We start from the raw sequence: 18,023 nt of genomic DNA, 5'->3' as shown, positions 1-18,023 counted from the left end.
CGCTTGCTTATTCTTCAGAAAGTTTTGCACCATTTTTAGCAATAGCATTAACTAACTCATTTCCCTATATGCCTTTATGACCAGAAATCCAATACATACAAAGTCTACGGCTGTAGGATGGTCTGGCTATATAGGTATATATATAAAAAGAAATAGGTCGCTACACTTGTGTTATAGAAAATGGATTGATAAATTTTTCTATATAAGAATTAAACATTTGTATAAAGGAAAGAATGAAATATAAATAGTTGTTAGTTATAGTAATTATTGTGATTTGATTCATTGTTGGTGTCTCAATAATAATCTCAATATTTATAAAAATTATATTTATTTAGTTTAATGAATTTATTTTGAAACAGAAAAAATCTTTCCATCATTTTTTACTATCTAATACCCGTGACAATAAAAATAAAATTTTCTTGCTCTAATTACTGCTAAGAGAATTTGATTTTTATTTTGAGTAATTTAATTATAAAATATATCTTTAACTATAACTCCTTTAACTTGTCTTTTCTTTCTGGCTGAATAAATAAAGAATAAAGCACCTAAAAATTGTGTTTACAAAAACTCGTCGGAAGTGTGTCAGTAGTACCAATGCAAGTGACATTTATGATATTTTTGTTAACGAAAGTGTTTAAAATATAGGTTGATATTACACATAGAACCGGAATTTAGTAGTGTTTTAAGAACAGAATATGACCGGCCTTAGTAATAATTACAAGTACAAAATTTATAAAAGCAATGCGTTAATATGAATTTATTTTTAATTTAATTTTGACAAGTGAACGTTTAAAATGTCTTCACTTAAGTTAAAAAAATTTTTTTTTTCATTAACATTACTTTTAATACTACAATTAAGTGCCGCTATTATAAATAGAAATCCTTACGATAAGGAACTATTAAACATCAACAGAAATGGTGGTGCATATTTAAATAACAAACGTCCTCTCTGGATACTAGAAGATATGGTGCCACTGCAAGACTTGGAACAAAGCGTATTTACTACGCATAAGCCAATTTTCACTTATAAAAAAAATCCTTCAAAACAACGCATAAATGATAAAATGAAAGAATTTGTACAGAAGAAAACATATTTACCAGAACGTAAAAAATTACCAAATCATTATATATATAATAAGAATCAAAATATTGGTTTTGGTTCAACATATAAAACTGAGAAAAAACAAAATGTACGTAGACAACATTTACAAAATTTTAGACCACATAAATCTGCACGCATGGCAATGCCTACATTTGATACCATGCCCACTAATGCTGAAAGCGAAACAACACCCATTTTCGTTTATAATGGTCCAAGAGGACAACTTATCGTTAACACAATGCTTAGCAAACGTAAATATGCAATGAAAGAACCAATACCAGGAGAAGTGTTACATCCACCAAATGTACCCATATTTCGTCCAAAGCCTATAGTACAACATTTTCACAAACCAAGCGAAACACAACTTAATTTAACTTTAATACCATTTTACGCACACGAAGCTATAAATCCGCGTGATTTGGATTACGATACAGATTATACAACCACAACTCCAGCAGCGCCAGCTCCAACTGTGCTTTATGAAACGCAAGTGCAACCAACCAAGAAACAACGCACATCCAAACATTATGACGCTTTTCATTCTCCACATGAAGTGCAGTGGCGCCCAACTGCACCAACATTACAAATTGTTACGCCCACCACACCTTACTCAATGGTTATACCATCTCCATTACGAAATCATCGTTACAATTCTTTGGACGACACAACAGCAACAACACCTTCGCAACCAGTAAGAAATTTCAAATTGTCTTATAAAGATGATGAAGACCAATTTCAAATAATTTATGTGGATGAAAGTTTAGAGAAACCAGCAACTTACGCTAATAGACCAACTACAGCACCTTTTCCTAGTAGAACTTATGCTGCCAATAAAGAATATTATGCTTTCCCAGTGCTGACTATGGGAAATCTATTAAAACCAGATGATGAACAAACAAAGGAGCTTATAAATGAAGAGGTAGTGAGTTCTAGTGAAATTGTAGAAAATAGTTTAAATAACAAAGAAAATACTTGGTTTATATTAAATTCAAGGTAAGTACTTGAAGTCAATAAAATGAACATAAACATACTTATTTAACATGACCTTACCTTATTAGGTATAAAGGATCAGATTTAGATGATAGAAATCTTCGTTATTCTTCGAAATACGTAGAACAAGTACCCATTATAGAACAAATAAATTCGGCAGAAGCTTTTCTTAATGAGACAAAGTTTGTTGTTTAAGTCTTTTGATACGCGTTGTTTACTTGTTGAAAAAACATTCAATTATGAATTGTATTTATTAAATAAATTAATGTACATATATGATATGTGTTTATATTAATATACATATATTTAAATTTAAAAGTATAGTTTATTAAAATAATAAATTGTATGTATTAAACAATAAATTGTGTAAATTAGAATAAAAACTTAAATATTGCCAACCAAAACAGTTGGCATGAAGTTGCTATTCTATTTATTATTATGTTGAGGCTAGTTGAGTCAATGCACTTGAGCACTTTTACTCTCTATTAACTGCGAGGTTTCTGCATAGAGTGGGGCTACGTCCTGACTGGATTATTGTTTATCACTTCATCAGACTAAGTAATAATTGACGTCAGATTTGCACACCTCCCGAAGAGCATGTAACCGTTCTGAGATTCGATAACGCTGTGTTGGTAAGCCTTTCAATTTTCGTAAATAATTTCAGGTCTCTATCCTTTCTGTATTTTTTGATCGGATCAATCTTGATTAATCCTAATGTATCATGGTACCTTGAAAAGTTATCTCAGAGCCTGGTTTATTTATTAAAATAATAATTTATATTTATTAAAAAATATTACGATTAATATTTAACTATTGACATCCAATTTAGTTGGCATAAAGTTGCTATACTCTTTATCCAAGAATCCAAGAAAGTCCACTTAAGCTCAAATAATGGCTCATTGTGGTTTGTACATAAACTGAAAGATCAGTTATCAATACCGAAAAAGATAACAAGTCCTCCATTAGGTAAAGTAAAACCAACCTGACAGTTCTTTGAATTTAACTTAGTCCCTTATATTACAAGATGAAAGCACGATCAGGTCGTTAAGAAAATGGATCCCGAAGATTTTTTATCTTATCCTGGCTAAAAAAGTGCACTGGCACATGAGATAGAACACAGTCTCCTCTTCATCCTACTCAGTCGACTCAGTCTCATAGCATGCATTCCTATTTTGCAGTGGCCCGTCAACATAGATACTGTTGTGCTGAGCAGGTTCCGCCTTAGTTGAAGTAGCTGACTAGTGCGTTTTTTATCCAAATTAGACAAAGTCAACCTAGATATATGACAATAAGGTTCGTCAACCCAGTATTGCTTGGCTATGCTTATATCTGAGAAGTGAATGTCAGAGAGAAGAGCGACTGCCTTGGCAAGCTTGTTTGCTCTACAGCTGCCCGTGATATCTCTATGTTCTGGAACCGATATGAGTTGGACCCCGTTGGTTGGTTTTAGTTTCAACAGAAATTCTGTTTATCTTTTATTCTCTAACCTAAAACTATTATTATAACTATTATTATTAACAATAACTTACTACAAATTTTAATTATCATTTATCTTATTAATTCGATTTTAAATTAATAATTGCTGCTTATTATTATTTTATTACATCAAAACTCCTTGATAGCCATATATGATTTCATTTTAACCAGAAAGAAGCAAAATAATAATTTTCTAGTATTTTTTCATTTTCCGATACTTAACATCACATTTTCTTGTCTATTTAACTAACAAAATATGGTATACCAATTTTGGTTAATAATAGCGCATTAACGTTATATAATTTCTCATTTTATAGCTTTTGGCATTGTAGCGGCCTATCAATAATGTTTCATTTAAGGTTTCATTTAATGCCAACAAATTAATTTTTTATGAATCGCTTGAAAACTTTTAGTTGTTTTTTGTTTGTTAAATTCTTAAAAAATTATTGTGAAGAAAAATTTGAGTAATAAAAAATTTATGCTAAAACGATAAATTCCAAAGCACATTTTTGGTTTTGTTTTACAAAAGATATTAATGTGTAAAATTGAAAATTTATTGACTACAAACTCAACACATTTTCATCATTGTCAGTCAAATAAAAGCAATTCGAAAACAATTTAATCTTTGTCCATTGAATTAACTAATTTTTTAGATGTTCGACAGAAAACGGTTTTATTACGATTTTTCTTTTTAACACAACAACGCTAAGTATAATTCCGGTCCAAATAAATCCAATGAATGCCAACCTGCACAGTGAAACTAATCGCTAGAAGTAGTGAAAAAAATTTACTAAAAAGATAAGTTATTATATTTTGTTTAGTTATCCCAATTTAATAAATAATCGAAATATCTATTTATAATAAAAATCTTTCAGGTTAGTCATTTTGATTTATTTTAGAAAATAAAAAAAATAATCTTATTTTTTCCCTTCTAAGAGCCATGTTATGTAGAGTGTCATGGGCTCGTCAAAATTGGTTCAAAGGAAAACCCAAAGGGGTTTTAACGAAAATGCATGTTATACAGAGTGTCACAGAAATTGTAATAATTTGCGTCATCGATACTTTAGAATCAGCCATCGATGCAACTACGATACCAAGTAAATATTTTTTGATATAAAAGAAGGTGTGGGGAATCAATAAATCTGTGTGGTGAAATCACTATAATTTAGAGGAATCGTTATCGTTGCCACAAAGCATTCAAAAGCATAAACAAAGAATCAACAAATTTAAAAAAAAGTCATTTATATTTGTGAGGAGTATATGTATGTATATATATTACAAAGAATTACAAAAAATTTATATATAAAAAACACACAAATTTTTTACAACATATTGAGGTTAAATTCAGCATAAAGCAATAAATTTAGTGCACTGAGTCCTCAAAGATGCTTAAAGTATCAACAAAGGATCGATGCCATTGTGATTCTTTAAATATTAATGCCACTATAAGGTGCTTTGTTGCTACTAAAAGACACAAATGTTGACATTTCTTATTGAATAACACTTATTACTGAATAATTCGAATTGAAATTGACTGCAACGATAATTTTGGCACGCTTTTTAGAACTATTTCTTTTACAGTGATTGATATTTATTAGAATAGATTATACCGGCGATACTAAGGATCCACTTAGACTTATTTATTATTAGAAATAAAATACATTCATTACACAAAATACTTCCTGAGATTTACCAACACATTAGGAAATGTTTTATATTAATTACATTCTATCAAATAAAATAGCATTTTAATACGCACCACTTTTGTTAAAATTTTATATCTTCTTTGGTTTCAACAATCACAAAGGCGCGGAAATGACACTACTGAAGTTAAGTTTCAGATTAGAATGGTGACTTTGTGCAAAATAAAAAAAATTGTGTTGAGTTGAGAATGACAAAACCTACCCTTCCAAATATAAGGAAATCAACATTTTAATTTTATATGCTTCGCTATGTTTAGATTCTAAATTTTAAGAACTGCAAGAAAAGGAGCTCCAAAGATTTTTAATCTTTCTGTTTATATAACAGAATATTCTTTGCTTGTTGAATATACTAATTACTTTTAATAAATAAATTGTTTTTATTTATTGTTTTTTTAAAATTTAATAGTAAATAATTTTAAGTTAAAAAAAATATTTTTAGCCCACTGTAAAAACGTCTGCCGTTTGCGGAGCAAATCGTTCAAATGTCTTTCTTCTTGGGTTTCACTTAAGTTTTTCATTTTTCATTTCTTTCGCTTATTATTGATTTTAACTTTTTCTTATTCCTAAAGTTTCAAATTTTCTTGAGATTATTTAAATTTTACTTTGTTTTTGACTTCGATCAATTAATTTTGTTAGAATTTCATTTCAAGCTGTCGGATATCTTCCGTATAAAAGAAAATTCTATCTGAGGTTGGTTTTAGAACGTTAACAACTACGCGTGTGTGAAGACAATAACAACGATTATCGTAATTATTATATTTGAATTTTAGATGAAATAAAAAAAGTATATATTTAAAAAAAATTAAAAGGATATTAAATTTGAAGTGAATATAATCTGGAATAATAAAATATTTCTCTAAAGGATACACAAAAAGTTAAAAAATGATATCGAAAGTGCAATTATGTTATATGGTATGTTATGTAAAAATCTTACTATAAAACATTTCTATACTGAAGTGAGATTAATAATAACAAACTTTTAGTTAAGAGATAAATTTATTTTATAATAATTATAATAACAGTGCTTAAATAAAAATTAATAAATCAATAAAATTATTGTTATAGTTCATATAAAAGTTCATACTGAAACACATTATTTTGGTCTAAAAATAAAATCTTAATAATTTATAATAAAAAATTTATAATAAAATTATGTGTATATTTTTTTATACCACAGATTGAAAAGAAAAAAGAAAATTAATATACAGTGCTAATCCTATGTGTACTTTACGTAATAAATATATCCTTAAAATAATTATATAATTTCATTAAATTTAACAAAACAATTAAAATTTGAGCTAAATATTTAAAATTTTAAATTATATAAAAATTATAAAAAAAATAAATATAAAGTAATGTGATAAATGTTCATTACATGTAATATGTTATATGATATATAAAAGAAAGTAATAAAAATAATAAAAAAAAAGTACTGATTATCTGTTATGATTTTTTAACGGTTTTAGATTAATTTTAAACCACTGAGCTTAAATTTTATTAATTTAGGTCCTATGCTCCATTGAGAGAGAGGAAGTAGGAATAGAACTAGAAAAATAACTTTAATTTCCGACCTGTTTTTCTTCCTGACTTTTGGGTTCAAGTTTTAAGAGGATACTACAAATTTATTATTTTAGAAGATACGTATTTTGTGTCTTTAGTGAATTAACTACAAATGAAGAGATAAATCCTTTTGCCTTAGACACTCTTTCGCAAATTCTTTTTCCTTCACATTAAAAGGAAATTATTCTTGAAATCAACCTGTGGAAAATGAAAAGCATAAAAAAATATTTATTTGATAAATTCATATTTTGAAAAAAAAAGAAAATTTTGGAAAGTTCACTTATTCAAGCTCATGTCTCCTAAAATAACAATTTTCATAGATATTGGACTTATTTCGTCGCGATCGCAGGACACGACTACATAAATTTTCACTCGTATATATAAAAGAATACGAGCAAAAATTTGACTCTGGTTAATGTCATAAGGTGTCATTGACTCATTGTCATATTATCTCATCCAGTCTTGAGAAGTAATCCTTCTGCTGTCTAGTTAACACAAAACTTTTTCCTCTTACGTTATTAAAAACTGTAATGATATTCTGCTTAACTATATTCTCTAGATTATCACATTCTATCATATCGAACGCTTCTCAATTGTCTATTTACGTATAGTAGCATCTGTTTTTTGCTGGATTATGAATCACTAATACTTGTGTATTGTATATGGTTCGTATTGTATCGGACATCTTTTGTATCAAAATTAGACAGTCTCAGGCACAAAAATTCAAAAATTTTTAGTCCATAAATAGGTATTATACTGACTTGAATATCTCTCCGACTTTGTTAGGAATTTCAAATAATAATTTCATTTTAAATTAGTGATATATAATAGGTTTTTCACTTTATTAAACTGTATTGCCATTATTTTCAGATTCTTTCCGTGATAATTTTAAAAACTAACGCTTTTTGGTGGAATCCAACAACAACGTAAGCAGAATAACAATTATACGATTCTTATTACAACAATTAATTGTGTTTTCTTATCTTATTTCTTTGTCAATAAAGGGAGACACCAACAGTTATTAAACACATACCACTCACATATTATCGAACTTATACATACCAACCGCTCTCACTTAATCCCTACTCGTATCCATTCTTTGGCAATGGTGGCTACGGTTCACCGCAACAATCGCCCCTACTAGCTGGAGCTCGTTATGATACTTTTTCAGGCAATTTCAATCCAGAATTTCAACATGATGTTACTGCTTCTGCAATAACAACTGCAACTCCAGCTCCAACCACATCCACTTCAACAACAACTCCTGCACCTACAACTACAACTAGTACAACAACAACAACTATGACTACACCAATCGTTGAACCTCTCTTAAATGGAGCACCTTTTGGACATTATGGCAGTGAATTCCCTACTTATAATCGACGTATTTATACGAGTAATTATAACCCAAATTATTACAGACCTCACTATCCATACCCGGATTATTCATCTTATGCTCCATCTTTAATTAAATCATCACAGTTACCTACAAATATACAATTTGTACCTTGCATGTGTCCTGTAAGTGTTGGAGTACCTTCCGGACAGCCATTAGAGACACAATCAAACCCTATTTATTTAGCACAGTCACGTTCAACAGTGAGCGATGAAGCGGATTTGGATTTATCACTTGAAAGCGATGAGACAAAGTCGAAAATTGTTATAGAACCCGAAGTACTGAGTAATAATGCAGCAGAAGTGAATTCAGAGGAACTACATTTCACTAATAAAATCGATGAAGGGTTGAGTGATAAAATTAAAGCGAATTTGAATTCGGAAAGTGAACACCATTAAAAAATTTTGTTAACAAAAGATTTATATAAGTATTTAATAATTTAGACTGAATTGTAAATTTAAAAATATATATACATTTTAGTATTATGTGTATTATTCTAATAAAAATAAAACGAAAAATTCAGGAATTTTTTTTTATTATAATAACAAAGCGAATATTAGGAATAAGTTAGAAGCATTTTTTATTTTAGAGCGGATTCTATGAACGATGTTTATAATAGAATAGCAGACATATTTCACAATCTTCCTATGATAGCAGATTATAATAGAATAATAGGAGATATGTTTTATCAATCTTAGTAACTTATTTTTATAAATTTAAGTCATGATAAATAAAAAAAGCAAAGAAATTATACATCCCATTTGAAACTGTAGATTGATAAGCGTCTTCGTTATATTCAGTTCTGCGAGAAAATTATTGTAAAAGATTTCAATTACAAACCTTAGCTCAGGGTGTAGCTAAGGGAAGTGAAATAGACGGTATAAAAAAAGTCTTATGTCCAAGAATTAAATTGCGTGAAATAGCAGAGATGACATACATATCATATGAACATGTATTGAATATTTTACGTGAATATTTGGGTATGAAATGGGTTTTGACAAGATGAGTGTCGCGTTTGCGACCAAAACGACAATTGACCAAAAACGACAACGACATATACATAATAAGTTTATACATAATCTATGTGACTGCGAGCGTCGAATAGTCACAATTGATGAAACATGGATCCATTACGTTGCACCTAAGGAAAAACAACAAACCAGAGAATGGGTGGAGATATAGGATAGTGTTCCCAAACGACCACGAACTCAACACTTGGCTGGAAAAGTATTTTAGAATTCCAGTAGAAAAATTTTTACACCTTATTTGGAAAAATAAAAAACAATAACATCAGAATACTATTGCGTGTTATTGGATATTGAGGAAATCAAGAAAAAACGACGATCGAAGAAAAAAATTTTGTTTTTGCAGGATAACGCACCCGCTAACACGTCAATGAAAAGCATGGCAAAATTAAATGAATTTCAGTACCAATTGCTTCTTAACCCACCGTATTCTCCAGATTTCATTCTCAGTGACTATTACCTGTTTCCAAACTTGAAAAGATGGTTCCAGGGAAAGAGATTTGGATCAAATGATGAAGTGAAATGGGAAACTAATGTATATTTTAGAGGAGTTGATAAATTGTCTTATTTAATAGTTATTCAAATAATTTAAGATCATTGGACTCGGTGTGTCGAGCTAAAAGAGGACTATATTGAAGCATTAAATACATTTTTCAAAAAAAAAACGTGTTTTTATTACTTAGGCCGAGTATTTATCAATCCACCTAATATGTATTGCTCTAACAAGAAACCTTTTGGAGAATAGACTTCTTTTGCTCAAATTATGTGTCATGCTTGTTATAACTTAGTGGTTTTCAGAGTTATCAGTACATTGACCTGCCAAAACTATTTCACAAGTTTATGGCAATATCAACTTTATTTTAATGTGTAGCTTCAATGATTTTTCACAATACTTTTCGTCAGATTTTTATCTAAAAACTTGTGTCCTTAAAACACAATCAAGAAACCTTACCTTAACCAAGAAACTGACAATACCACATTCATAACAAATATTAAAAATCCCACGAACTTAAAATAAAATTTGTTAGTAACAAATTTAGCTTAAGTTTAGATTTAATAAATGTTGACACCAAATTATCTCAACTATTTAGAGCAGGAATACTCTTTGCACTTAAAACTAAAAAACAGAATTATTTTTACAGTCAGAATGTTTGGAAATAACTCTTTTTATTCTAACCAAGAATACACATTTTCTACAGGCTAAATCCCACATACGTAAATCTCATATCAATTGTAGTACAGCTCTAGGGCTGCTAGACACGGTTGCCACTTATGGTACTTTAGTACCAAAATTGGTACTTTTTTTTTTTGTCGTTTGGTACTCATGTTCAAAAACTGGTACATTTTTGACGACCCAACTTTATTGTGGATATTTCCAATTAATTTTTTTTATAAATGTAACTTTGCACTATTTTATATTTTGTTCATTTATAACACTATGAAAAACACAGAACGAGAAAACAAAAAGGTCCAAAAAAATTTTGGACCTTTTTTTACAGAAATGGTACCTTTTTAAATCAATTTTGGTACAGAAAAAAATTTTCAAGTGGCAACCGTGCTGCTAGCATACATTGCGATCATCTTATTCCAATGCATCTAAGAAAACCAAATTCAATTCTAATTAAGCATCTCCACGTACATGTACATTAATTACAACGCAGTTCTAAGACTGCTGGCACAAACCTCAAACGAATTCTTTATATTTCAATCAATTTATTCAAATAAATAAGTAAACCGCATGAGAATTATAAATTCATATTCGTGAAATTTTATATACAATTCTTTATTTGTACATTGGTACACTGTTTACCGTAAGTTAAAACATGTGCGCTAATTGCTAATGGTGTAGCACCTATTTCATATTTATTATTTTTAATTAGATATTCCTTACCATATTTTTGCTTTCGATGACGACACAATTATGTAAAAAGTATGTTTAACACGATTGGTAAATTATGCTTTTTATTCAGAAGTTAAAGTAATGCAGTTTCTGTCTATGTCAAATTCTATATACAGACGAATCCCGATAATTCGAAATCAAAAAGAAACAGCATTTTTTATTATTTTATTATAACGAGGTTCAAAAACAAGAAAAGATTTTTAATTAATCTTTTTTAAAAAAGATTAATGGACCTATTATGCGCAGTATTTTCCGCTTTTTAGTTTTCATGCTATCATTCAACATCTAAAGCCATTGGTTAAATAAACCCATTGTCATCCATACCTTTGCGTTTGCTCTTGAAACACCTTAAATTTCCAGATTTATTGTTTGGCATTACGTATTATAAGAGGTTTAATGTTCATTGAATTTCAAATAAAATACGAACTAACAAGATACCAAAATATATGGAAATTTTACGAATTGACGAGGTTTTTTTCAAAGGACCAGCAGTCGAATACAAATAGACTAGGTTTTTTCAAGAAACCAGCAGTTGCATACGAATTGGCAAGGTGTTTCAAGGGACCAACAGTTGGATACGCATTATAGCGGTTTTCGATTTATTGGTACACAAATTATTGCGATTCGACTGTAACTATAAAGAAAATTATTAAGCAGTGATAAAAATGGATTTAATTTGATTATGATAATAATAATTAAATTTTTTTATTGCTTTTATTTACGACAATTTACAATTTGTCAACAATTTAGTGTTTCTCATTATATTTTTGTGAAACAATTTATTTTCTGTATTTCCGATGACTGAGTTTCGAAAACTCTCTTCCGTTTTCAAAGTAAGTCCTAGCCCCTCCACACGCAATAGTCACAGCTCGCACTGTCTTGGCGCGCATGCAAGGAAGCAAATTGCAGACATGATAGACTCGTATTTTTTGCACATTGTTTTGTTTATTTTTCGCTAATTGTGTATTTGGATTTGTGCTATTACTTTATTTCTTTATTTTTTTTTTTTTACCTTTATGTTCATTTTGTGTGCTTCATGTTATAAAAGTATTCGCAATTTTATGAAAATTGCTCACTGCTCAATTACAGTCCAGACAGTGCACATCTCGCCAATCAATCGAAGCTGCCTTTCGATTCGTGAATTTTTAAGTTTTTAGTGCGATAATTTCCTTAAATTCGAAATCCAAATCAAAATGAAAACGCGGCCGCTGGTGAGTGAAAAATAAAAATTGTTAGTTGTTAAATTTTTTCATATAAAATTTATTAATTTTTGATTTCATTGATTAAAAAAAAATAAAAAAGTTGTGGAACATTTTTATTTTTGCCGCACTGGTTATTTTACTTGTTTGCCCACACGATGCGGATGCCAGGTGAGTTGAGTAGACAACTAATTATTAGTCGGAACTCGGAAGTGCAAATATAGTAAAAATATAATTAAAATATTTACCTCAAATATATGTTTTTTGTTTCCTTTAAATAAAATTTCCGAAATTGCTTATAAGCATAGTAAAATAATTATCATATGTATTTTGATCATATGAATATTGATTTTTATAAAATTGGTTTATAATTAACATATTTAATAGGATATTTAGAATGCATATCTCTTCTTTAATCTTTTCTATTTCTAGTGGGCATCAAAAGAAGAAAAAAATTGTGATTCATGTACCAATTCACAAAAAGATCGAGAAACATGTCCATACAGTTTACAAGCACATACATCATCACCACAAACCAGTAGTTATAAAAGAGGAAAAAGTTGTGCATCAAGAACATCATCCAATCGTGCATGAAGAACATATTCATCACCATGAGGAAGAGCATGAACATTATCCTCTACATGAAGAAAAAGAACCAATAATTGAGGAGGAACATATACACCATCATCACAATTATGATCATATAATCAAAGATGAACACATCTAAATGATATATAATCTTATAAACTATGTAGCTGAAAAAATTCACTTAAATAAATAACTGTGCTTTAATAGGTTTTTTATGTTTTAAAAAAATCTTATGATAACTAAAGCAACAATAGATTCTTAGCTATTAAGTTAAATCCATTGCAGAAGCTAATTGAATTTTATAATCCCTTCAAAGAATATACAACAAAAACTACCTCTTTGAATTAGAAAACTAACATAGCTATAGGAACAATTGGCGTACTAGTTCTCAACGGAACGGAACACTACGAGCGTAGTTGATATTTTGTGCTGCAACAGAACCTAACCGAACAGAAATATTCTGCCTTCCGAATGAAGGCCAGAATGTCAGCCGTTGAGAACCTCCTAATGTCAGAAGGGGACAGTAGTTCTTGATCCAGTGACCTCCTACTGGCCCAGATCAAGGCTGGTCTCGACTGCTTCTAAGCAAAATCGACAATTTATCTCTTTGGACAGACTCATTTTGTTAAGGTGGTAACACAGAAAATGGTGCCCCTTTAAATATCCTACCAGCAATCAACTCTGTTATGATAAAGCAGGTTACCTTACCATAACTGTAGGGATGAACCAGCTCTTTAACCTGATGGTTGCCTAGAATGTCGCGCCAGTAGCGTCTTCTCTCGGCTAAAAATCATTTATCAAGCTAACTTACATCAAACCACTTCCAAATAACGACTTTAAATACACAAATGCAAGAATGTGAATGAAATGAAATGTTTGCGATCTCACTTCTGATCTATTATAAGATGAGATCATTATTTTTACTGTTGTCCAGAAAAATATCTGTTAGTATATAAATATCTGTAAGTGCATATTTCATCTCACTAAGATGCTTGTTTAATAAAAAGGGCCATCTAAAAACCCGTGATTAATATGATTTTTAATTTAATGTATTTATTTAGACTAAGGTACACACTTCAAATCTTCTATAAAAAGTCAAAGAAGAAATTAAAATTTCTTGTTAAAGTTTAAGCTAGAAAAGTTGAGTTCACAAAGAATATTTGAAAAAAAAAGACAGTGTTATCTCTGATAACTTTCAAAGTTTGAAGAAATATCGATAGTTCGACCACCATAGAGAGTTTATTTCAAAATCGAAAGATTCTTTCCAAGGCTTCACAGTCTATTTCTAGAGATATTACTATAGTAACATCTATAAAGATGGCATATGCCATTTTTTTTTTAGTTTTTAGAACTAAGAACAGTCAAATATATCATAACTTAAAATAAAAAATGTACTTTTTGTTCTATTCTAATTTAACCTTGAAATAGTTTTTTTTTTTCATTTTAGATTTTGGTATTTTATCTATTGAATCTGTTATATTCTTCTCCTTAGATTTTTTTTAAAATCTAGTAATTAAAATATCTTAATCGTAATTTGTGTTGAAAAGTGTCACGAGCCAGTTTTTATTGAATTTTACAATATTTGATTGAATGGACTATAAATTACTGGATACTCTGTATTTAGAGATGTAAATGAGTATCTATATTTAATTTTATTCATGACATCTTTCATACTTACTGTTCATCCTGTTCCAAATTTAATTCCGAACAATCTACGTGTTCCTATACATATATATATATATATCACAATGCTTCTAAGAATAATACGATGTTACTAATACAACATGAGACTAGAACTGTGATATCAGGTTAGGTATCAGATTAGAACTGATATCTTTATTTTTAATTGAATGTTTTTTTTAGAGAATGTTTAATTGAATGTTTTTAGATCCATTACTTTACACCTGAAGGAAAACAACAAGCCAGAGAAGGGGTAGAACCACAGGGTAGTGCTCCCAAATGACCACGAACTCATCAATCGGCTGAAAAAGTTTTGTCTTCCTTATTTTGGGATTCAATTTTCATACATTATTTGGAAAAATTAAAAACAATAAAAAACAAATTACTACTGCACTGTATTCTCCAGACTTGACTCTCAGTGACTATAACCTGTTTCAAAACTTGAAGAGATAACTCCAGGGAAAAAGATTTGCATCAAATGACAAAGTGGAATGGGAAACTGATGTATATTTTAGAGAACTTAATAAATCATATTATTTATAAGGTATCCAAATATTGACAGATCATTGGATTCGGTGTTTTGAGCTAAAAATGACTATATTGAAGCAAAATATATACTTTTCTAATAAAATGCGTTTTTATTACTTAGGCCGGGTATTTATCAATTATTAATTCACATATTAACTAACACATATTAACTAAAACACTCAAGTATTAAAAATGTAATTACATATTTGCTTGAAACAAATAGGTAGAAATGAGAATATAAACTCAATGATTTTCAAACATTAAAAGCAAGCACCAATTACTACAAATTAATTTCTTTAATCTTTAATTAAAACTTTTTTAATTTAAAAGCATATATGAGTTATATAAAAGTATTACATTAATCATTAAAGTAAAAGAATAAAATAAGTATTTTTAACTATTTAACAGTTTTATTAAAATATTTACGCACATTCAACTTGTAACGAACAATTTGTTAGCACTGTGTTACCGACAACCATACATTTACGTCTCTAAACAATTTGCTACTTAAAAATTGTCTTTATATATGTATATACACTAGCAATTAAACTTAAATTATGCCAAATATTAATTTGATGAGTATTATTTATTTAAAACAGTGTTTTTAACATATTTATATGCAATTCTTAAAAACGCGTCAAATCAATTGACTTGTCATTTGCAATTTTCAGTAAACTTAAAAACTTGGCAGCCCTATTCTGATTTGAGTGATAAAAAGATGCAAATAAATCAAAATGGAAAAACACTTGTAAAAGAATTAATAATCACGCAAGTTAAAACAAAAGAAATTGAAAACAATACGGAAAATAATAGTTAATGAATTGAGTTTTAGTTTTAATATATAAATACATAGTGTATAGTATAGTGCCAAAGCTTGGAAAATTATTTACATCGACGTTCGTCGTCTCATTCGTCGTATTGACGTTTGATTTTTTCCAAGGCAGCTGCACGCCCTTCAAATCTTGCATTTGCACAAAGTCCAAATGAATTTTTGCCTGCAATGGGATCGCAGACCTTGGAGATTCTGCGCCAAGGAGTGTGGGCTTCATTGACCGGTGGATGGTTCTACGATCCGCATCAAGGTGTCTTTTGTAACGTTGTGCATTTGTATTTGTGGCTTTTCCTACTCTGCTCCCCATTCGTTGCATACTTGGTATGTGGGTCACTGAAAGTTGATTCATAACAATTAAAAATAAATTATTTTTTACTTCTTTAATTTGTTTTTGTTTCTGTTTCTGTCTTTGTTCTTGTATTTCTTTTCTCAAATAATTAGTATTTTCCTGGAACTTGGATATCATGGTTTTTGTACTGTATTGGCACCAGTCTCACAATTTTAGGTGTAAAATTAGTTAACATGGCACTGCATCGATTATATGATCGCGCACAGACTATGTCCGACACAAATTTAAAAAATCAGTTTTTTAAAGTTACTAAAGAAACTGAGCCACGGTGAGTTCCCGATAACTGCTATATATAAAGTTAATGTTTTTATTTATTTCAAGTGAGGATGAGGCTGGTATTGAAATGAAAGTAATGAGAAATGATGGCTCAGTGGAGCAGGCAATTAACGAGGCCAGTGAGGAAAATAGCATGATGTCCATTGAAAACGTTAACAGTATAATAGGTATGTGTTGTGGTGTTTTTATTTGATATGATTAAATTTACTTAAAAAGCTATTGTATATAGACCTCAAGGTGGATGTGCATCGCAAAAATAGTTCAGAGTCAATAGAACTGATGTTCTACGCGCCATCAGTGATGTCATCAAATAGCCAACAAGATCAGCAATCAATATTTGGTTCTGCAAGTGTTACTAAATCCATACGTTCTTCCAGTGCTGTACCTAACTGCGTTATAAGCGGTGAAGCAAATACAAAATATTTAACAGTTTATCCTGAAGATGATAACGAAAATTCACCTCGACCCAGTACAAGCAAGGCTGCCTCTGCCAGTATTGCATCTAACGCAGCGCTCCCAAACAATAGTACACTACGTCAGATAAATTTATTACGCAAATCATCCGAAGATCATAAGAGGCGACGACAAAGGCGACGTCCTGAGAGGCAAAGCAGTCTCGATGCAAGTGCGGATTCAACCATCGTGCCAAAGTTAGTACGAAATCAATCGGACACAATTGCTACTGCACCCGGTAGTATAATGCGTACTGCAACATTTTTGTATCCGCAAAATAATACACAAGATGATACTTCAGCCGTAAGGAATCGAAATAAATCAAATACCACTGAATCAAATGCTCTACATAAAACATCTTCCACAATCACATCTACATCAAACATACAACGACTATCAACTACAACAACGAGTTTGTCCGGCATAGCTACACCATCAGTAACAACGAGTACATCTGCTGTTGTAGTTAATCCACGAAGTTCACGTTTGCATCGCCATCGCAGTTCCGAAACTCATGATGAACGCATCAAATGTAATCGTAATTTATTCTTACCCATACACCATGTATCATCAGCTGCAATTGGCGGCGGCATTTCAGACATAGATGAATTAGAATTAAGTTTAGGTGGTAGTGCGCAAGGTGTAGATGGACGTGGACGTACGCTGAAATCATGGATATTAGGTAAGCAAGCGTGTGTATATAAAATGTATATAATGTGTAAAATTATTGTATTTATATTTGCTATTTAAGGTTCTTCATCTGATGTTTACATAGAAGATGATAGTTATACAAAATCCGATTTAGGCATTGAACAAATTGATGGAAGATCAAGTAACGCAAGTGGTAGAGCGGTGTTATTACTACAGCAACAACAACAGCAATTAAATTCACATTATCCACATCAGCATCAATACCGCGCACACCATCATAGCACCAATATACGTAAAGATTCCAACAGCACTATG

The 18,023-nt window shown here is 30.1% G+C and overlaps 3 protein-coding genes across 3 annotated transcripts in view; all 3 read left to right on the top strand.

The window, feature by feature from the left end:
- Window positions 1-695: 695 nt before the first annotated feature.
- Window positions 696-8,625, top strand: LOC119666528 (mucin-2-like). Its single transcript, XM_038075811.1, has 4 exons — window positions 696-721; window positions 860-2,024; window positions 7,702-7,757; window positions 7,836-8,625. The coding sequence occupies exons 1-4, from the start codon at window positions 696-698 to the stop codon at window positions 8,623-8,625; spliced, it is 2,037 nt and encodes a 678-aa protein (XP_037931739.1).
- Window positions 8,626-12,748: 4,123 nt separating this feature from the next.
- On the top strand, window positions 12,749-13,078 carry LOC119666527 (uncharacterized histidine-rich protein DDB_G0274557-like). Its single transcript, XM_038075810.1, has one exon. The coding sequence runs from the start codon at window positions 12,749-12,751 to the stop codon at window positions 13,076-13,078; it is 330 nt and encodes a 109-aa protein (XP_037931738.1).
- Window positions 13,079-15,931: 2,853 nt separating this feature from the next.
- Window positions 15,932-18,023, top strand: part of LOC119666526 (protein pecanex-like) — a 10,800-nt gene continuing 8,708 nt past the window's right edge. The window contains exons 1-5 of the mRNA XM_038075809.1: window positions 15,932-16,300; window positions 16,421-16,596; window positions 16,650-16,771; window positions 16,834-17,739; window positions 17,809-18,015. Coding sequence (XP_037931737.1) covers window positions 16,148-16,300; window positions 16,421-16,596; window positions 16,650-16,771; window positions 16,834-17,739; window positions 17,809-18,015 — 1,564 coding nt within the window. The 5' untranslated portion in view covers window positions 15,932-16,147. The remainder of the gene's footprint in view (window positions 16,301-16,420; window positions 16,597-16,649; window positions 16,772-16,833; window positions 17,740-17,808; window positions 18,016-18,023) is intronic.

This window comes from Teleopsis dalmanni, chromosome 1 (assembly GCF_002237135.1).
Source record: "Teleopsis dalmanni isolate 2A chromosome 1, ASM223713v2, whole genome shotgun sequence".
In the NCBI taxonomy this organism is placed as follows: Eukaryota; Metazoa; Arthropoda; class Insecta; order Diptera; family Diopsidae; genus Teleopsis; species Teleopsis dalmanni.
This window is presented reverse-complemented; position numbering and strand designations above follow the sequence as displayed.

Bases quoted from the DNA above. Each gene is read 5' to 3' on its own strand.
- LOC119666527 (XM_038075810.1), top strand. From the start codon at position 12,749: ATGCATATCTCTTCTTTAATCTTTTCTATTTCTAGTGGGCATCAAAAG.
- LOC119666528 (XM_038075811.1), top strand. From the start codon at position 696: ATGACCGGCCTTAGTAATAATTACAA. The intron at 722-859 runs GTACAAAATTTA...ACTACAATTAAG, and splicing joins GGCCTTAGTAATAATTACAA to TGCCGCTATTATAAATAGAA. The intron at 7,758-7,835 runs GTAAGCAGAATA...TTGTCAATAAAG, and splicing joins TGGTGGAATCCAACAACAAC to GGAGACACCAACAGTTATTA.